The sequence below is a fragment of the Oncorhynchus kisutch genome, linkage group LG11 (assembly GCF_002021735.2).
Source record: "Oncorhynchus kisutch isolate 150728-3 linkage group LG11, Okis_V2, whole genome shotgun sequence".
Classification (NCBI taxonomy): domain Eukaryota; kingdom Metazoa; phylum Chordata; class Actinopteri; order Salmoniformes; family Salmonidae; genus Oncorhynchus; species Oncorhynchus kisutch.
The window spans coordinates 66,811,852-66,834,534 of NC_034184.2; the positions used below are offsets into that span (position 1 = coordinate 66,811,852).

General features: G+C 41.0%; 1 protein-coding gene across 2 annotated transcripts in view; it reads left to right on the forward strand.

Annotated features, from left to right (window-relative positions):
* LOC109899372 (VOPP1 WW domain binding protein) overlaps nt 1-22,683 on the forward strand; it is an 83,242-nt gene that overhangs the window by 41,708 nt on the left and 18,851 nt on the right. For both annotated transcript variants that reach the window (XM_031836141.1, XM_020494554.2), the window contains one exon: nt 14,115-14,192. In XM_031836141.1, the coding sequence (XP_031692001.1) occupies nt 14,115-14,192 (78 nt within the window). The remainder of the gene's footprint in view (nt 1-14,114; nt 14,193-22,683) is intronic.

Below are 22,683 nucleotides of genomic sequence, written 5' to 3' on the forward strand. Positions count from 1 at the left end.
GGAGCAACTGGGTGGGTTTGTTGAGCCTCACAGTAACACAGCAAATAGAGGAACAAACATAAACCTATTTCTGGAGACGGAGGTAACATACATAATGTATGATATCCCTCTTATCCTAAATTGAGATTGCACGTTTTGCTGTACACTTGTGGGTAACATTTTAGAGCTCATCAAAATACTGTGAATGGTCTGGTACTTCATCCGAGTATAGCTTAGCCTAATATTGCCCACTCTAATTGTCTATGCATTGATGGCTAATTAGCTTCTAGTGCTAGCACTAGTATTTGGTATTTTATTAGGATCCCCAATAGCTGTTGCAAAAGATGACAGAAAACATGGCATAATACAGAACACCAATAGAAAAGAACTACTCAAGGACAGAACTACATCAATTGTTTTTAAAGGCACACGTAGTCAAATATCAATACATAAACACAAACTTTCTAGGTCAAATAGGAGAGAGGTGTTGTTCCATGTGGTGTTGCTTTATCTGTTTTTTTAAACCAGGTTTGCTGTTCATTTAAGCAATATGAGATGTAACAGAGTTCCATGCAAAAATGGTTCTATATAATCCTGTATGCTTTTTGGAATTTGTTCTGGATTTGGGGACTGTGAAAAGACCCCTGGTGGCATGTCTGATGGGGTAAGAGTGTGTGTGTGTGTGTGTGTGTGTGTGTGTGTGTGTCAGAGATGTGTGTAAATTGACTATGAAAACAATTTGGGATTTTCCACACATGAATGTTTCCTATAAAAAATAAGTGATACATATGCATTACACATTATGTTACACATACGCATTACACATACTGTAAGTATCTGTCAAGTACTTTATTCAATGCCCTTGACAGATAGTGAATTAATGTGGGGGACTTGTAGGCTTAAAAACCACACATTGTAGTCCTGCATGGAATGAGCTTGCTGTTGAAAATAAGCCACTGTTGTGAAGTGGATCATTACAAACTAATGATAACCTTTAAACAGACTGCGTTTAATTGCACTCTGTCATTAGTGGCAAACAATAGACGACCTTTTGTTTGAAGAGCAGACACCAATGAGTCATTTTCATATAGGTCATCTATTTTCCATCTTCAACACACTGTTTATTTTGTTGTCACAAAGATGGATTCTATTTGACGAAAACATGGAACTTCTGCCCAATGTCACTCTCTAAAGTCTATTTCTCTCCAGAGTTCGAATAACTTAGAATAACTTCAAGATTGTGAAGTTTGTTCTCACTTTATGTATCCATTACATACTGTTGATGAGTATTCCATCCCTAGGATGGAAGAAAAACATTTAGAAGGACCAACTAAGCCAGAGTAACTTAATACCCTGCCCGAAAAGAGATACATACACATTTTAAAAGATAATTAACATTAAGAATTTAATAAGTGCATTGCATAAACAACCTCCTAATTCGAGGTCAAAGTCTTCCATACAAATGTTGTCTGAAAATCAATTTGGGTGAAAAATTACTAAATTGCAAAGTGACTCCAAAAGGCAAAACCCACATAAACGGTGTCTATATGGAGTTAGAGCTGTTAGGGTGACCATATTATAAACCCAGTCATTGTGCAATCGTGTGAAAATACAGAGTTGACAGGTCACTATTTAAAAAGAGGATCCCAGCTTTCTCATGCATATTTATTACTAAATTCTTAAAATATAGGACATTAATCTGCTTTCCAAACAGTGTAGGGGGCTATAACGGTCCTCTAATACAGGACTATTCGTACTATTCGTAATGTGATGAGCGGAATGGATAGTCATATTTTAGGCTAATAATATAACTCAATCACTGTTAGCAAAAAAAGTCTGTTCAATGCATGGCTGAGCGTGTATAGTGTAGAGTATTTTTATTTTATTTAACTAGGCAAGTCAGTTAAGAACAAATTCCTATTTTCAATGACGGCCTACTCTGGCAAAACCCTCGCCTTACCTGGATGAAGTTGGGCCAATTGTGAGCCGTCCTATGGGACTCCCGATCACGGTCGGTTGTGACACATCCTGGGAACGAACCAGGGTCTTTAGTGAAGCCTCCAGCACGGCAATGCAGTGCCTTTGAACAAACCAGGCCTCCCAAGTGGCGCAGCGTTCTTAGGCTGGCTATAGTCCTAGGCTATTTCAGATACGTTTCGTCTTTCTTTGCATGGCTTTTTATAAACACATTTCATGCAATTCTACTACACATTATATGACTGGAGAAGGTTAAAAAAATCTTTATTATTTTTTGGTACTTTTTTCCCCTTTTTTTCATTATATCCAATTGGTAGTTACAGTCTTGTCCCGTCGCTGCAACTCAGTCATGCGTCCTCTGAAACACGAACCTGCCAAGCCGCACTGCTTCTTGACACACTGCTTACTTAACCCGGAAGCCAGTTGTACCTGTGTGTCGAAGGAAACACTGTAAAGCTGACGCCCGAAGTCAGCTTGCAGGCGCCTGGTCCGCCACAAGGAGTCACTACGGCGGGATGGGACAAGGAAATCCCAGCTGGCCAAACACTCCTCTAACCAGGACAATGATGGGCCAATTGTGCGCCACCTCATAGGTCTCCCGGTCACAGCCGGCTGTGACACAGCCTGGAATCGAACCAGGGGCTGAAGTGATGCCTCAAGCACTGCGATGCAGTACCTTAGACCGATGCAGTACCTTAAAACAACAAATTACAGGGTAGCCTACTCTGCTGGCACTGACAAAGAGATAAATAAAAAACTACATTGTCCATACAATAGGCCTACGAGAAGGGGAGACACAAATAGAATGTGAGTCATTCTAAACTGGAGTAGGAAATTATTGTCCAAAAACTAACTTTTAAGTAGCAGTGCGCACTCACCAGGGATATTGCCAATGCTCTCCGCCGGTGCAAATAAGATGGGCTATACAGTTGTTCAGTCAATTAAGTTGATAATTTTGATTCTAAAAGACAGAAGTCTTTTCATCGTCATCTCTTTACAGCAATAACCATTGACTTTCCAAACTATGTTCTCCCCTCGATTGTATTTTCAAATATTGCGCTATGCCTGGCTTGGCCTCCCTCTATTTTTCACAGACAGTCACAACTCAACAATAATCTGCCCAAATTGCGCGGGCTGCCTTTCCTTCCAACTGTAGGCAATGTGATTCAAAATTATATATATATTTTTTAAGAAGCCACTGATCCTCTGTTTTTTTTATATATTTTTTTATTTTATTTCACCTTTATTTAACCAGGTAGGCTAGTTGAGAACACCTTTATTTAACCAGGTAGGCTAGTTGAGAACACCTTTATTTAACCAGGTAGGCTAGTTGAGAACAAGTTCTCATTTGCAACTGCGACCTGGCCAAGATAAAGCATAGCAGTGTGAGCAGACAACAAAGAGTTACACATGGAGTAAACAATTAACAAGTCAATAACACAGTAGAAAACAAAGGGGGAGTCTATATACAATGTGTGCAAAAGGCATGAGGAGGTAGGCAAATAATTACAATTTTGCAGATTTTTTTGAATATTTTTTAAATTCTGTACAGGCTTACTTTTCACTTGTCAATTAGGTTAGTATTGTGAGGTAACTACAACTGAAGATGGATCAACAACATTTTCTCCTAAACTCTGGAACTGTTTCACCATTGGCCTCATGGTGAAATCCCTGAGCGGTTTCCTTCCTCTCCGGCAACTAAGTTGGGTAGGACGCCTGTATCTTTGTAGTGACTGTGTGTATTGATACACCATCCAAAGTGTAACCTCACCATGCTCAAAGGGATATTCAATGTCTGCTCGTTATTTTCATTTTTTACTCATCTTCTAATAGGTGCCCCTCTTTGCGAGGCATTGGAAACCTCCCTGGTCTTTGTGGTTGAATTTGTGTTTAAAATGCACTACTTGAATGAGGGACCTTACAGATAACTGTATGTGTGGCGTACAGAGATGAGGTAGTCATTCATAAATCATGTTAAAACACAATTATTGCACACAGTCCATGCAACACATTATATGTCATTTTCCCATTTGAATCCCACTTTGTAACAACAACATTTTGAAAAAGTCAAGGGGTGTGAATACTTTCTGAAGGGACTGTATGTGCCACAGCTCTTTCCAAGAATTGCTTGAACCGACCGTCGACTGTTCAACTCAAACAGGTCCTCAAACTTATTTGAATTTCATACATTCAACACTTGAAATGTCCTACTAAAATAACCATGGCAGACAGAAGAAAATAATTTCCCCAGAGGCTTTCCTTAGAAAAAGACATTTTGACTGTTCGTGAGGGTGTCTGGGACTCTGACCAAGGCATAAAGAGCTTAATTCTACTTTGGTGGACGTTATTGGAGCTATCTCAGAGAGTGGACCACAGAGGAGGGTAACTGCTCCTGGACTCAGTCTAGCCTAACCTGGCAACACTGCAGTTTGAGTCTGATTTAGGGGATGGCCACTTTTCCTGCCTGTCTAAAGAGGCATTACTCTCCAAAATCAAAGTTTTTCAGGCCTCAAATGTCAAGATGACCCAGGCCATCGGTTGTGTAGATCTAGCTATATGGTTCAACCCCAAATGAATGGAAAAGATAAGCACCATAAATCAGAAACATTTTCCATTCATTTTGGATTGTGGTTTATAACTGCAGCTACAAAACATGGCCAGGGGTGTGGACTTGTTTTGATATAACACTACTCTTTCTTTTTACTCATAGAAAATCTTTACATTTTTTCCCTCAGTTGAACAGAATTCATTACACCAAAAATTGGCCTCTGACTTCATCAAATGGTGAGCTGTCTCCCACCATGCACCAGTATTATGTGTCATTACCCTGCAGCTCTGATTGCATTGCTTCAATTTGTATGGCCATTGTTCCCACATTCTATTTGGCTCTCCTAATGTCATTGTCAGTGTCTCCCTTTTACATGGCTCATTGACTATGTTAATATCTCCTCCGGAGGTTAATTCCACTGGTCCTTAATGTCATATCTATGTGTTGAAATTAAGTGGAAGGTATTTCATTTTTAAAGACTGGTTAAGAATTCCAAAGCCCATGGGCGACGTTATATCTTTCCGTATACATTTATTTTGTGCTTGTTTACAAACTTATTTTTCCAAATACTGAGAACAAAGTCTTGTTTATAACCAGTTTCCTCATCAGTTTCCCTGGTAACGGGGATTTATTGTGCTCTCTTTACTCCTGGGTTCACTTTGATGACTGTCTGCTTCCCACATGGCACCCTATTCCCTATATACATTAGTGCACTACTTTTGACCAAGGCCCATAGGGCTCTGGGCAAAAGTAATGCACTATATAGGGAATAGAATGCCGTTTCAGTCAATGTCTTAGGCACCTACCAGTGGAGTAAACCTCTAAAGCAAATCGGTCTTTGATGTAGCCGACTTGTCATTTCGTCAAGTTCATGAGCTCACCAGGAGGGAAGCGTTGCAACCGTTCAGCCCTGCTTTATCTCGGGGTACCGCACTCCATTTGTGAGCAATCGTGTCTCTGGCGTTGAATACAAACAAGGTACCATTGATTAAATATGAGGTGGGATTGTGTGAGGTGCCATGGGAGCCTACAGCTGTTGAGTTTGGATTGTTAACAGAACAAGAACAAACACGCATGCTGACACACACAAACACACACACACAATTTGTCTCTCTGACTCTTTTCTCTGTGCGTGTGTGCATGCCTGTATGTGTTATAACTCAACAAATTGTCACTTGTGTATCTTAATCACTGTCTTATCAGGTAATGCCACCATAAAGGGATGGAGATAAGTCTATAGGGCCATACTGTTCTGTGGATGAGGAGAAGAGGTAAAGGAGAGAAGAAAGTGGGAGTGAGGGGTGCATTCCAAACAGCTCCAGGCTGCATCTCCTGACCTGGCCCTGGGGAGGGTCAGGATAGCCAGTCCACTGATGACAGATTTGGTCTGTGTGTTTTGTCATGCGGGCAGGGGGATAGATGGGTGTCTAATAAAGGTTTTGCACTTTCTCCCTCTGAATCTATCGATTCACCCTGCCTCCGACCCTCTCTATCCCCCTGCCAGTGAGAACAATACCAAGCATGACAACGGTAAGAGACCTCTCCCCTCAGGGTCATCCACCATAAGCTGTAGATTCATAAAGCCTCACACATCTCTATTCTTTCAGCTTTATCAGGAGCTTCACCCAATGGTAGTTTCCAGAATTTCTACTTTCCACATCATAGTCATGTAAGTGCCCCGGTGTCCTCTGGCTTTAATCACTCTATGAAAACCCTAAGCCAGCACTTTTCCCCTTTTGTCTGGGAGGAAGTCAAGGCAGGCGTTTTATTATCTGATTAAATGTAAACTGGAAGGTCAGTGGAGAACAAGTTGTCATTTTAAATGATGGCAATGTGGGGTTACATTTAATATTCAAGGTTCTAACCACCAACTGTGCTGTAAGGGCTACATCCCAACTTGAGAAACATGCATGTAACTTGAGTTTGTGTGTAAATAATGCATTGATGATGCCAATGTAGGATTTATAAGATCCATTACTAGGGCTGTTGCGGTGACCGTATTACCGCCACACCCGCGCTCACCAGTCATGATGGCAGTCAAATTCCACGTGACCATTTAGTCATGGCAACTAGGCTTCTCCAAGCTCTGATGCTGCTGATGGTCATTAGTAGCCTACCAAAATTGCTAACTGCCTGGTAATCATCACTCCATTGTCATTCTGACATCAATGCAAATGTAAGCGAAAATCAAATCAAGCACTTCATGGGAGCCTATGAGCTCATGTTGCGCGACATTTCCATAGGCTATGTAATTGCGTGAGACAACACAGTTTTGATGGTCTTATTTCTCAACTTTCTTACTGTTAAGCACATTGCTTTGCTTTACAACAGGAGTATAGCCTAGCTGGCTGGCTGGCATGAAAATGAACCACAGGAAAATTGTCCTCCATTCGCTATTTAAGTGCATAGATGACATCTTTTTTTTGCCCCTGTTCCGAAACAGGTGCAAGATAATGGTCCATTCTAAATCAAAACTAATTTCACACATACAGTATATTATTTATTATATGTAAAGACTAAATTAAATTAAGAATAATCTAATGGGTGACAATATCACTTGTGAATGATTTCCAGCGTGTGCAGCAAGGCAAGAAAGAGCCCATGCATTTTTGGACTTTTTCAAATCATAGTCGCATACCTCATGTAGCCTAGCCCTTAGGCTTATGGTTTGTATCACAACTAAAGTGGACAAATAACTTAAGCACATTAATCCGCTTTACAGCCAGTGTAGAGCCTAAGTGGAAAACATAGGTGGCGCTTGAGTTTCAAGTTTGGGGAAGATATTTTTCCCTAAACAAATGCACCTTTTTATAATGAAGCATTACATGCATAATCACATTTGCGTTCACTTTTGAGAACAGTGTTTTCCCGTTAATTGATTTCATTTTGGAACAATTGCTCTAATAGCCTACTGCCGTGTGTGCATCGCTGTGTGTGTGCGTTGCTGCGCTTATAATTTGAAGAAATAGCCTAATAGTTAATCAACATTTTAAGCTTAATGATCTGATCTGTTGCATCAGCCTCATTGCTTTTAAAAATGTTTTTTTTATGTGAGTGGTTGTATTCATTTGGGATCTATCGCATCCCACAACTGTCCCAAAGTTGTATGCAATACTTATTTCTCACACAGGACAAGTTGACCAATAGAGTAGGTCAACTTTTGTACAATGGGGGATAGTACATTGACTTAGGCTAGTGCTTTTGGCCTACTCATCTTGGTTGCTGACAAAAAGTAAATGTGGACAGTTCTAACATCTTCAATATTCACCTCGGAATTTGATAAGGACACGCGCAGTTGCATCTCCGATGTGTCTGTCTTCACTTGTAGCCTATTTCGGAGCTGAGATGCCTGTGAGAAGGACCCAATCACGTGACGGGCATTGGCTAATAAGAATTGAGATATCTGAGAGATCCATGTGAGTGAGAGGTAGGTGTTTCGGAGCACGGCAATTGTCAGCCGGAAGAAGGGAATTATAATGATTATATTCAGACCAAGGGCACAACGGCCACTCAAGGGGGATGCCACTGGGAAATTCGAGGCCTGGTGAGAATATTATCAAGTGCTTGTTAAATTGTGAGTGAGAGACTGATGAAGTGTGTACGGCCTGCGCCAAAAAATCAGAGCTAATGCCTTTCATGCAACTTTTTTCAAGTCATCATTAGAGTCGCATCATGCAGCCTTAGAATGTATTACAAATCAAAACATAGCCAATGTTTGTATCATATCTAAAGTTGCATAAATAACTCTAAATTAAGCATATAGGAGGACCTGTTTCTTTGCTAACCGCTCAACACAAAATAGCCTCCCTTTGAAATCTTTTGTGGAAAATATCCTTTCTATTTTATTCAGCTATGTTCAATTTTATTCTTCATACTATAAAATAATATAAAATAATGCCACAGAATTCAAAGCAAACCTTGTCTGCTAAATGAACTAGTGTATCCCATAGCCATATGGCATATTCAGATCAGGGCCTAACATAATGTCTGAGTACGCTATTATGTTCCTCTGAAATAGACTACATTTTCTTCATATCATGTTTCTTTAGACGTGTCAAAGATAAGTAATGGATTTATTGTGATGATGTAGGCTATATTAAATGGATTTGTTAGACTTTTTAATGTCGATGGTCTGCGTCAGTGGCTTGTAGGCTATGCTAAATGTGTTTATGTTCATTAATGGTCAATTACTGTGAGACCAGCAGTTATTTGCTTGACCATCACCGGTTGACAAAATGTCATGACCACCACAAGCTTATTCATTACAAAGGCACCACATCCTGTGTTTTCCCCCCTGGTCTTCTTTACATAGCGTACCAACTATCTAGGCCTACCTCTTTGAGGATTAGGTCAGGGGTTTTCAAACCTCATCGGGGGACCCCCAGCCGTTCCATGTATTTCAGAGCTCTCACACCTGATTCAACTTGTCAAGTCATTATCAAGCCCTTTGACTACTTTAATCAGGTGAGCTGGTTTAGGGCTACAACCAAATTGTGAAACGTCTCAGAGGAGAGGTTTGGAAACCACTGATGTAGATGGGTGATGGGGGTGACATCAGAAGAGCGGTGACGAATCGACTGGGGCAGAGGGGTGATGGAGATAACAGAAGGGTGACTGGGTTGAAAGGTCCAGAGAGGTGATGTTGGTGACAGGACCAGAGAGGGGTAACTGAGGTGACAAGGGCAGAGAAGTTTGTGTAAATGTGACAAGGCAGCGTCCCCCCCCCCACCCCTTCTAAAGGCAGTGAAAGCTAAAGTGACCCAGGAGGTCAGTTATTAATGTGAACCAGATGCTCTGTTGATAATAAGCACTTGATAATATTCTCACCAGGCCTCGAATTTCCCGGTGGCAGGAGCTCTGACAGATGCTTTGTAAACAACAGAGGCTGTGTGAGGATACAGATCCTGTCATTGGGAATAAACTCACCCCTTGGTGTTGGCTGCTTTTTGTGAGCATGGTGACAGTATTAGAGAATCCGTTGATGTTTTCATCTGACTGCTAGAGAAGGATGTATGAAACAATTTGTCTGAACTGCCAGGAGGCCGACCGTCATTATCTCTCGTGTTATGTTGAATCAAATCAAATGTTATTTGCCACATGCACCGAATACAACAGGTGTAGACTTTACTGTGAAATGCTTACTTACAAGCCCTTGCCCAACAATGCAGATTTATAAATAAGAAACATTTGCCAAAAGGAAACACAATATAACTATATACAAGGAGTACCGGTACTGGGTCAATGTGCAGGACGTACAAGGGAGTGGAGGTAAATGTACATGTAGGTAGAGGTGAAAGTGACTAGGCAATAGATAATAAAGAGTAGCAGCAGTGCAAATAAAATGAGGGTAAATGCAAATAGTCAGGGTAACCATTTTGGTTAACTGTTCAGCATTCTTATTGCTTGGGGGTAGAAGCTGTTAAGGAGCCTTTTGGTCCCAGACTTGGTGCTCCGGTAACGCTTGCCGTGTGGTAGCATAGAGCACAGTCTATGACTTGGGTGGAGTCTTTTACAATTTCTGGGCCTTCTTCTGACACCGCCTGGTGTAGAGGTCCTGTATGTGCGTACTTGGCAGTATGCACTACCCTCTTTAGCACCTTACGGTCAGATGCCAAGCAGTTTCCATACCAAGCGGGGATGCGTCACTGGGCATCTCGCGGCTGGGTTTCCCTTTGTAAGCCATGATCATTTGCAATTCCTGCCATATCTGACGAGCGTCAGAACCGGTGTGCTAGGATTCGTTATTAGTCCTGTATTTAAGCTTTTCCTGTACAATGGTTCGTCGGAGGCCGTAGAAGGATTTCTTATAAGCATCCGGATTAGTGTCCGGCTCCTTGAAAGCAGCAGCTCCAGCGTTTACCTTGGTGCATATATTGTCCATGGCTTCTGGTTGGGATATGTACATAGGTCACTGTGGGGATGTTGTCCTTGATGCACTTACAGTTGAAGTCAGAAGTTTACATACACCTTAGCCAAATATATTTAAACTTAGTTTTTCACAATTCCTGACATTTAGTCCTACTAAATTCCCTGTCTTAGGTCAGTTAGGATCACCACTTTATTTTAAGAATGTGAAATGTCAGAATAATAGTTGAGAGAATGATTTATTTAAGCTTTTATTTCTTTCATCATATATTCCCAGTGGCTCAGAAGGTTACATACACTCGATTAGTATTTGTTAGCATTGCCTTTAAATTGTTTAACTTGGGTCAAATGTTTCAGATAGCCTTCCACAAGCTTCCTACAGTAAGTTGGATGAATTTTGTCCCATTCCTCCTGACAGAGCTGGTGTAACTGAGTCAGGTTTGTAAGCCTCCTTGCTCGCACATGGTTTTTCAGTTCTTCCCACAAATTTCTATAGGATTGAGGTCAGTGATGGCCACTCCAATACCTTGGCCTCCCCCTTTTTCCTCCAAATATAAGGATGGTCATTATGCCAAACAGTTCTATTTTTGTTTCATCAGACCAGAGGACATTTCTCCAAAAAGTTTGTTTGTCCCCATGTGCAGTTGCAAACCGTAATCTGGCTTTTCTATGGCGGTTTTGGAGCAGCGGTTTCTTCCTTGCTGAGCGGCCTATCAGGTTATGTGGATATAGAGACTTTTGTACCTATTTCCTCCAGCATCTTCGCAAGGTCCTTTTCTGTCATTCTGGGATTGATTTGCACCAATGTACGTTCATCTCTAGGAGACATAACGCGTCTCCTTCCTGAGCGGTATGACGGCTGCGTGGTCCCATGGTGTTTATACTTGCGTACTATTGTTTGTACAGATGAACGTGGTACCTTCAGGCGTTTTGAAATTGCTCTCAATGATGAACCAGACTAGTGGAGGTCTGCAATTATTTTTCTGAGGTCTTGGCTGAGTTATTTTGATTTTCCCATGATGTCAAGCAAAGAGGCACTGAGTTTGAAGGTAGGCCTTGAAATACATCCACAGGTACACCTCCAATTGACTCAAATGATGTCAATTAGCCTATCAGAAGCTTCTAAAGCCATGACATCATTTTCTGAAATTTTCCAAGCAGTTTGAAGGCATAGTCAACTTAGTGTATGTAAACTTCTGACCCACTGGACTTGTGATACAGTGAATTATAAGTGAAATAATCTGTCTAAACAATTGTTGGAAAAATTACTTGTCATGCACAAATTAGATGGCCTAACCGACTTGCCAAAACTATAGTTTGTTAACAAGAAATTTGTGGAGTGGTTGAAAAACAAGTTTTAATGACTCCAACCTAAGTGTATGTAAACTTCCAACCTCAACTGTATGTCAAATCGAAGTTTAGTGCACAGGATACAGGGTGTAAACAGTACAGTGAAATTATACTCCTTTTGTGACTGAGGTAGGTTATAAGTCATGCCAGCCACAATTTCAATTAATTTGATGTTTCTATAGGAATTTAGATTCTTCAATTGTATACATTGTAGCCTGGACATCAAACCTGTGAGAAACATGATCAACAAAACATGTATTCCTTGGTCGCCCCTATGGGACTTTGTGAAGTATGTGCTGCAGTCTGACTCAGATATCCATAGTTGATATGTTCCATATGGCCTACTTTGGAAATTAGAACTTAGAAAGTTACATTGCACAAAAACTTTGAGTCAAGGGTGAGGAAGTTAACTGATAAGACTGGTCAGACAAATGTTGAGCCGCAGAGAGAGAATAAACTCGAAAAAGTATTCTGTCTTTTCGAAGAGATACTCGACTTTGTTATAGAAACGGAAAAGGTCAGATAAGGAGTCTCTGGCCTCGGAATGGAGTGAGTGAAAAAGCGACTTGATGAAAACATAAAGAACAAAGGCATTCATCACTGAGTGTACGGCAGGGATGAAAAAGGAATCTTTAGAGCAGTATTGATATAGTTCTGCTTGGTGCCATGACTCATTTGTAGAGTTTGGAAGGCTTGCAGCTGGCTACTGCATCAGCGCTGGAACAGAATCGCACCCCAAATCTATGGGGGCATCACTTCATTGAGGAACACTGAATAATTCAAACATGCAGTATTGGCAGCTCCAATCACCTACTTTCAGCCAGGTAGCATCAGAGGGCAACGGAATGTATAATTTGATAGGAGATAGTAATGAGTACGTTTTTGGTATCTTCAGAGGTTCAAAAGCTGTTTTGAAAAATGGTACTTTATTTATGGAACGTATGGTATTGCCAGACATCAAGGGTGCTCATGCTACAGTTACAGGCCTCTCTGCATTATTTTGTTTTATATATATATATGTATGTATGTATATGTGTATATATTTATTTATTTGACTAGGCAAGTCAGTTAAGAACAAATTCTTATTTACAATGATGGCCTGCCCCGGCCTAACACAGACGACGCTGGGCCAATTGTGCGCCACCCTATGGGACTCCCCATCACGACCGGTTGTGATACAGCCCTGGATCGAACCAGGGTCTGTAGTGACGCCTCTAGCACTGAGATGCAGTGCCTTAGACGCTGCGCCACTCGGGAGCTCCAAAAGGCTGTGTCTATGCCTGGTATTGAAACTACGCTTTTAGATTAGATTACAAATCATTTGGACAACAATGCTTTGCGGTCACAAGGTGTTCAAAAGTATCTCTTCCTAGTTTTTGAAATAGACATGTCTGAAAAGTGGTCACATTTAGGGACCCATTCGCCTTCACAACATTGACACATTCATGTCCTTGTCCAGAAGTGCTCACAGCTACAGATCTGATCACAGTTGGATCGCAATCTTTTGCTCGTATACTCCTGACATTATGACAAGTGGGCACATTCTAAAAATAACCAAACAATTTAAACCACCAAATCTCTAACCTATTCCTTAACTTTTCATTACAGTAAAGCAGAATCAGATTAAATACTGCTACGCTCAAGAAGCCATTCTGAAACTATTATGCTATTTTCAAGGAATGAATCTGTCTCCACATTACGCCCGAGGTATCAGACTCACTAGGCTCTCTGCTGTCTCTACGCCTCTTGTTGAATCGATGGTGAAATATGTCCCCGTGCTGAGCCCTCTGAGCCTTCACACCCGTGACCTCTCTCATCTCCTTTGTTGTCAATCAGCTAGGGGACACTGTGGCATAGTCGCTGGCCGCAGTACTGTCACCAGCTCGCTCACCCAGACAGCCAGGACATTGTAAAACACTGGCCTCGGTCAGCACGGGCTAATTGGGTGGAGTGTAGCATCAGGAGAGAGGAAGATGACTGCTGCTGGCCTCGCTGCGTGAGTCCATTACATGTCGCTGTGTGGAGAAATGGACAACGGCCCATGGAGTTAAGATACTGACGCGTCTGTTAACTGCATCTAACAATTATATACTGGAGGCTCCTGGAGGCTTGTTGAAATCGAAGTTTTTTTTATGTAATACATGCAACTTACAACTTTTTAATGCAATACATGAACTGTATTTTGAACCATGTCTTGTAAGGTGTGCTGTTATTTCAAGATTCAACACTGAAGATTCAACACTCTATTTTTGCCTGGTCAAAAATAGAGATGGAATGGAAATGAAAAGAAATGCCGATATGGTTTGGGTTTACTGTACATGACACATTCCACTCTGTTTCTACATGTGACTAGAAGAAATGTGTTTCGCCAAGGCTGCTTTGTGTCTCATTTCAGATGCCGCTCGTACGAGGACTGCTGTGGCACGCGCTGCTGCGTCCGAGCCCTCTCCATCCAGCGGCTATGGTACTTCTGGTGAGTCCTACCTACCAGGCTGTCCTTTCCAATGGATCGACATTTACTCTGCCCTCCCCCTCTAACTCCCCTCCTTCCCTCCATGAGAGTCACAAGGCTACATCTGTCGCTATTGGTATTCAGGGCCCCAACTCAAGGGTTCAGGGGGTCAGGCAGCCAAATCAATACCCCACTCCAGAGATGACTGCGGTGTTGGCATACAGATAATCCCCTGCGACCATCGCCCCCCCTGTGTACTCTCTAAACAAGGTGTTTTGTGAAGTGGCCCTTGGCTGGTAATGAAGAACAGGAACCTTGTAGTAAGGGTTAGATGAACTGTGTCTGTGTGGAGTAGTATAGGCTGGTCAATACTGAGCATTGAGTATGTTGTAGTTAAGCTCTCGAGTCAACGGGAAGCTGATGTGTTGAGGCGAAGAGCTTGTGTAGGATAATTATGATCCGAAACAATGGCGTGCTGAGGACAAGGACATCATGAAACCGTTAGGGACCCAGAAAGAGAAATGCAGCGCACTGGGCACGATCCTGTCAGGCATTGTCTTATACGCCTATTGTGGGACATGCAATTAAGCATGAAATAGGCCTCTCTTTTCAATGATTAATGCATGTTAGTAGTGCAATTAGCCATAACAACCTCTTGAGTTACAAGAGTCTAGGGTCACTTATTCTCTCATCAGCCTTTGTTTTTCCAGCTGAGCCATGTGGCATCACTGCTTTGCTTTCGCAATCCAACTGCGAAAACAGAACATGGAACCGCTACTCACCATGTAAACAAAACCATGGTTTCATGGTGCTCTAGCAGCCTTGGCTGAAGGGTTTTGATCAGCGACTGCTTGGTTACCTTTCACAGAGCTTGTGGGTCACGGCTGGTGTCAACTCAATTGCGAGGTTCTCAAGGCCCACGTGGAGGGTAATGTCCTCGCTCCCCCTCTCAATGTAATGGACACCTGACCTTGTCTGTGGATAACATGGGTGCTTATTCTGATAGTGTCAAGGCAAGCAGACTATATAAAGTCAGTGGCAAGCTGAATGTCATTCTCAAACAGTGAGAGGATGATGAGGAAAGTGAACAGGGGTTACTTGTTACACTTCACTCCTGACAAATGTCACTAATGACAGTACACTGTCAGGGATGTCTCACTAGCATTCATAAGTACAGTTGCAGTCGGACGTTTACATTACACTTAGGTTGAAGTCTTTAGAACTCGTTTTTCAACCACTCCACAAATTCCTGTCTGTCAGTTGGTAGATCAAAACACAAAGATTGTCACACACATTGTTGATAGACACAGGCTTCTCTGCATATGCCCTGCTGTTACAGTGGACGTCTCAACTGCCTGCTACCTAGGCAGCATAGGGCTGGGGATTGGGGTTAGGCTGACAGCGTTCCGCCACTGCGTCAATCTCCCACACCTGTAGACCTCGGTAGACGCCCGTCACTGTGGTGGTATGGACAGTGCCGTCAGTGTACTCTTTAGCCAGGTGTGCGGTGAATGGGATTTCAATCTTATACTTTTTTCCTGCCATTTTCACCGTACAGTGATGGTTGGCTGGGACAGCCACCTCCACTCATTGAGTGGCTGACGGTTTCAGTCACAGAGTTGCCGTTGGTGTGGGTTTTCTCAGATGTGACGGCGACATTAGCTGTAGCAGAGATAATTGGTATCCCTCCTTTTATGGAGGTGGGTGTGGTCAGGGAGGAGGAGACGCTGGTCTGCCAGGTGCTCTGTCTCTCTGTCCTCTCCTCTAGCCGCACCGTCTGCTTCACTGAGTGGCAGTTGTTGTTGGTGGCACTGTACTCTCCCAGCGCCACAGGTGTTTGGGAGAATGTGGCCAGTTGATCGACATGGTACTCTACGTCGAAGATTCTCTGTGTGTATCTCTCCTTTTTCAGTGTTAGCAAATCAAAGCCCCTTTTGTATTTGAACTCTTTGTCATTCAAAGGAAGAAAGAATATTTTTCTGGAAACGGCTCCTATTCCATAATGATTTTTTGCAGAATAGATAGACGTTGTACTTGGCACGGGGTGTGATTGAGTTTTTTGGAATAGACCCTGAGAATGTTCTCCATTGCATGAGCTCAAGGTTCTGCTCGTTAACTAGCAGATCAAACTGTAGTAACTAAAAAAGTGTTAAACAAATCAAAATATATTTGAGATTCTTCAAAGTAGCCACCCTTTGCCTTGATGACGGCTTTGCACACTCTTGGCATTCTCTCAACCAGCTTCATGAGGTAGTCACCTGGAATGCATTTCAATCAACATGCCAAGAGTGTGCAAAGCTGCCATCAAGGCAAAGGGTGGCTACTTATATCAAATGTTTTGATTTGTTTAACACTTTTATGGTTACTACATGAGTCCATATGTGTTATTTCATAGTTTTGATGTCTTCACTATTATTCTACAATGTAGAAAATAGTCTAAATAAAAACTCTTGAATGAGTAGATGTGTCCAAACATTTGACTGGTACTGTATATCGTTAATTTAAAAGTACAAAAATGGATGTACCAATCACAGATTTCCCCTTTTTAAAGCTAAGGAAACATCACACTTATTTACCCATAGAGCCCCGCTGTGGAGGTCTCATAGTACTCATAAAACCTAGCAGTCAAACAGGGAAATGGTTACAATCACAATCATTTTTCCCATGAGGGATTTTAGAAACACATAAAATATGGGCTGTGTTTTGTGTAGTCTTACCCTGGCGTGACGTTTTGATAACCATTTACATCTCTCTGAGATATTCAGCTCTATTTACTCTCAGATTTGAACATTCTAATTAGCATCAAAGTAAACATCATGGAAAACTACAAATCTCTGCTAGCTCCTGCACATCATCTCTAGCTGACACATTTGGTAACATGTATTGTGTCAAGAAGCAGTGCGGCTTGGTTGGGTTGTGTTTTGGGGGATGCATGGCTCTTGACCTTCGCCTCTCCCGAGTCCGTACGAGACAAGACTATAACTACCAATTGGATGCCATGAAATTGGGGAGATTAAAAAAATATATATATTCCAGTAATATACCCTTCCTTTGCAACCCTAGTATTAGCAATCACTTTGGTAGTTATCAATTGAAAGTTGAAAGCCATTATTCAAAACAAACAATATAAAATGAGGAGCTATGCACAGCCAAATGCACCATAAATAGACAGAACACATCCCTCACCGTCCACTGTGGTCACAATGCTCTGAGTAACATGGTGTAAAAGCTGCTTGTTCATCAGCTCTGGGTGTTCCATACCCAGAGAACATTACAGCAGAAAGGCACAGGCTGCAAACGCTGTCAGTATCATCTGAAAGATAGAGGATGCAGCTCGCAAGGAATTAGACCTGACATCAATCCATATTGATGGAAGTTTGAAAAATATTTTTGTCACGTAAAATAGACATGTTTAGATGGAAAGAACTTCCTCTTGAACAGCACTCTGCATCACTCACCTTTTACAAATGAAGTCTTCGCTCCTCTCAGCTTCTTGTCAAGATGGGGTTGACTCTCCACAGTAACTCCACAGCTTTTCTATTGGTTTGTTATTTAGGTTAGGAAAAAAACTCCAGCTACAATGAAGGCACTCGAGTCCAGCCAGGATTTTTTTGTTATCTGAATTTAATTCCAGAGTTTCCTTGTTGTATTATTTACGATGATAAAGAACTGTTGAACTGACATGACACCCAGCTTAAATGTACATCTGTAGCATAACAGTGCACACTGTTCCTGTCATACTCATATGGTTAATCCGAGATGAGTACATCAATTTTATTCATTTTAAATTAATGGTTTATATCCATTTAGGCTTGAAGAATATAACTTACAAATGCTTAAGTTTAACAGTCTTACTCCAAAACCCCAATATAATTTTAAACAAACATTGCATAGCTTCAAAACATGGTGGTTAAAAGTATAATTTTTTTAAATCAAGGATGGTCATTCCTTGCAACCAAAGCCTATTAGAGTCGTTGCATTTCTACAGAAAGCTGTTTACCAAAAAAGTGGTTGGTTATTGTTTGAATCCCAGATTGCATTTCAATCAACTGAGGAAGTGAGACAGAACATTTATCAGTTGTGTGCTTTCACGTCTTCATACACACCCTGCAACTCCTAGGTTATCTGACTTCCTCGTTGCTCAATCTATTTTCTAGTGAATTCATACAATATTAACCATTGATAATAAAAACCCATCTTTTCAATGAACACAAGTAGACACCCAGGCAGCGTTTAGACAGCCAGCCCAATTCTGATCTTTTTTTTCACTAACTGTTTTTTTTGACTAATTACATCAGAACTTTTTCAGAGCTGATCTGATTGGTCAAAAGACCAATTAGTGAGAAAGAAAAGATCAGAATTGGGCTGTCTGTCTAAACGCAGCCATAATGCTCCTTTCAAAATGCTTTATTACATCTTGAAGTGAGCCAGAACATTGTCAGATGTATCAGTCCTCATACACCCATACACTCATACACCCATACACTCATACACCTCATACACTCATACACCTCATACACTCATACACCTCATACACCCACACACATCATTGTTTTTGTTGTTCAATCTATTTTCCAGTGAGTTCATACACGTTGCCAAATGTCAAACAAATTAAATACCTAAACAATACCACGTATTTTAATGCGAGTCATTTATTTATTGGACGAAAATGCTCACGTTAAATCCATCTTTGATCCGGAGGCGAGCATTACTTGTGTCCCAATCTTCATATTACTATAGCAATAGCAGCTGTATTAACTGCTACGTGCAGAGAATAGGGGAGACCCTTATCTGCATCAGATATCAAGTTACTCAGTCAAACGACCAATAATACTGTGCGCCTTTGGTTCTTTTCCTTAGTTTGGTCCAGACTGCGTTTTCACCTGCAGTGAACTGCACCACCAACCTTTTTTAGCGTGAACCATGGTGCATGTTTGGTGCACACCTGAGTGTGGATAAAGTGTTCACACCTGTCCAAACTAACCTAATTTAAGCTCCAAAAAAATGGTGTAATGGCCCCCTAATTTAACAACACGCTTGCATCAAAAGACAAAATTAAATTATCCTTTCAGAGACATATATACATTGTTATTTCTGTAGATGGCTCTTTGTAAGACCTTATACTATTCATATTTTGATGAATCTCTTGGGTTGGGGGTTCGTGTTTGTGCTTCAATGTGAATAATTAAACAATTTGGCCTAAGCTGTGAGTTTTGCTGTGCTCATTGGGACATGACTTGCTACAACTAGAACTCTAAAGGTAATCAATACAGAACAAACTGAGTGGATTTGGTTCAATCCGGTGTATTGTGAAAGCTCAGCACAGTGTGATTCTATTGCTTCCAGGAAGTACATGCAGTATATACTTCTTGATTATGCTGATGCTTCAGATTCCCTTCCTTCAAATGAACTCACAGCAAACCATTGAGTGTGGCTCGTATAGAGCACGCTTGTTGTGCTGAGACACGATTTCCATTCAGAATAACTGTAAGCACGATTAAGAAACTCATGGTTTTATTGACACATATCGTGCAGTATTGCGTTTAAAGGGGCAATCTGCAGGTGCTTTATCCATTTTTGGACTTCTGAATTAATTAAATGTACGCTGAATTAATTAAATGTGACTTATAAATTCCTTATGAGCTTAGTTCAACTGTCGTACCCCATCAGAACCCAAAATATAAGCTTGTTTCACTCCAATATTTAGAAACAATGTTTGCCTTCAGAAAGTATTCATAACCATAGATGTTTTTTGTTGTGTTACAGCCTGAATTTAAAATGGATTCAATTGAGATTTTGTGTCTCTGGCCTACACACAATGAATACATTTTAAGCTGAAATGTCTTGAGTCAATAAGTATTCAATTTCAACCACTTTCTTATGGCTAACCTAAATAAGATCATGATAAAAAATGTGCTTAATCTCTACGTGATCGGTGTCCCTATACCGGGACGGTTGAGCTAACGTGGGTTAATGTGATTAGCTGTGATTAATGTGATTAAAATTTCCCAGGACATAAACATGTCTTGGGCAGAAAGCTTAAATTCTTGTTGATCTAACTGCACTGTTCAAGTTGCAGTAGCTATTACAGTGAAACAACAAAATGATCACTGCATCTGGTTTGATACATTCACATCTGAAGGTTAATGTACTTACATTCAGTAATCTTGCTCTAATTTATTATCCTGAGGGTCCCAGAGATAAAAATGCAGCATAATTTTGTTTGATAAAATCAATTTTTATATTCAAATCTAGGAACTGAGTTTGAACCCCTGCTGTCTATGGTTCCACACCCACCCCACCCAGCCATCTACAGTAGATGTGTGAAAGTTAGTGTATAAGCTAATGACCCGTCATGTATGACATTCTTAAAATGTTCGTATTACCATATAATCTTTGTACGTTCTCCTATAGTTATGTATCAATTGACCAATTTGGCACATTTGGGCAGACTTGATACAAAATATTGTACAGTATCGGCATGTTTCACTGGATCAATCTGAAACTTTGCACACACACTGCTGCCATCTAGTGGCCAAAATCTAAATTGTGCCTAAATTGTATTATGGCCTTTCTCTTGCATTTCAAAGATGATGAAAAAACAAACATTTGAAGACACATGCTTTTTTGTTTGTAATTATATTTTACCAGATCTAACTTCAAAGTGTTTCCTTTCAAATGGTATCAAGAATATGCATAACCATGCTGCAGGCAGTTAGATTTGGGAATGTCATTTTAGGCGAAAATTGAAAAAAAGGGTTAGATCCTTTAAAGTCACATAAGTTGCATGGCCTCACTCTGTGTTTGACATGATTTTTTTTTTAAATGACTACCACCTCACCTCTGTACCCCACACATATAATGATCTGTAAGGTCCCTAAGTCGAGCACTGAATTTCAAACTCTGATTCAACCACAAAGACCAGGGAGGCTTTCCAATGTCTAGCAAAGAAGGGCACCTATTGCAGACAATGAATATCCCTTTGAGCATGGTGAAGTTATTAATTACACTTTGAATGGTGTATCAATACACCCAGTCACTACAAAGATAAAGGCATCCTTTCTAACTTAGTTGCCGGAGAGGAGAGAGTTTTAATGGCTGTAATAGGAGAGGATGAAACAGTTACAGGATGAATCAACATTGTAGTTACTCCACAACACTAACCTAAGTGACAGAGTGAAAAGAAGGAAGTCTATACAGAAGAAAATATATCTTTTTTAAAACACGCATCCTGTTAAAAATACGGTACTAGAGTAAAACTGCAAAAAATGAAATTAGCTTTGTCCTGAAACAAAAACATTATGTTTAGGGCAAATCCATCACATCACTGAATAACACTTTTTTATTTCAAGCATGGTGGTGGCTGCATCATGTTATGGGTATATTTGTGATCAGCAAGGACTAGGGAGTTTTTTAGGATGGAAAAAAGGCAATAGAGTTAAGCATAGGCAAAAGCCTAGCTGAGAAGCTGTTTCTGTCTGCTTTCCACCAGACATTGGGAGACGACTTCACCATTCAGCAGGACAATAATCTAAAACACAGGGCCAAATCTACACTGGAGTTGCATACCAAGATGACATTGGATGTTCCTGATCCATTGAGAATAACGTATTTGAAAATCTTTCCAGCTCTCTCCCTTCTGATAACAATTCAGCATGATAGGGAAAATGTCATTGTTACGATAAACTAGGAGTGGTGGGTGGAATCAGGCGCAGAGAGCAGGGTTCTGTCGTTTATCAAATTGATTTCACCGGTGCAACAAAACGATCACGCCAACACACAGGGCGTATATAAGTTGCCAGTCCAAAACAACAGGACAAAATAGACCGGAGAATAAAGATACGAAAATAAATCACACCATCAAACACAGAGTAACAATTAACAAGCCCGCACAAATACCCAGCGGGCCTAGTGCCCTTAAATACCCTACAAACAAACCCTAATACAAAACAGGTGTACCCAATTAACCAATAACCAACACAAACGGAAAGGGAATCCATGGCAGCTAATAGGCCGGCAACGACGACCGCCGAGCCCCGCCTGAACAGGAAGAGGCACCCTCTTCGGCGAGGTTCGTGACAGTCATGCTCTGATCCAGTGGAAACGTCATAAAATAGGCCTACCTGATGCCCTCTTATCCCTTGTGCAAATAGCCTACATCTGTGTCTGTCTTGATCTCACAGGCCCTGGAATCTCTCAGGGCCCAGAATATTCTATACAATGTTGCAGGTTTTCTAGCTGGAGTTGATTCATGTTCGTTGCAGACAGGCCATGCGTAGCCAATGTGATTTATAGGGTATTTATTTTATCAGGATATTTTCTACCTGCAGGCTGCATTGTTATTATTTGTTGGCTTTATGTAGGCTATTTTTACAGAGTTGACAATGGCAATAGAAGTTACTTTTTAGGTTTGTTTCATTTTCATTTAGAATTGGATAGAATTATGATTAACCACATGACAATTCATTTGAGATACGAAGACATTATTATAAATTAAATTAAACTGTGCCAC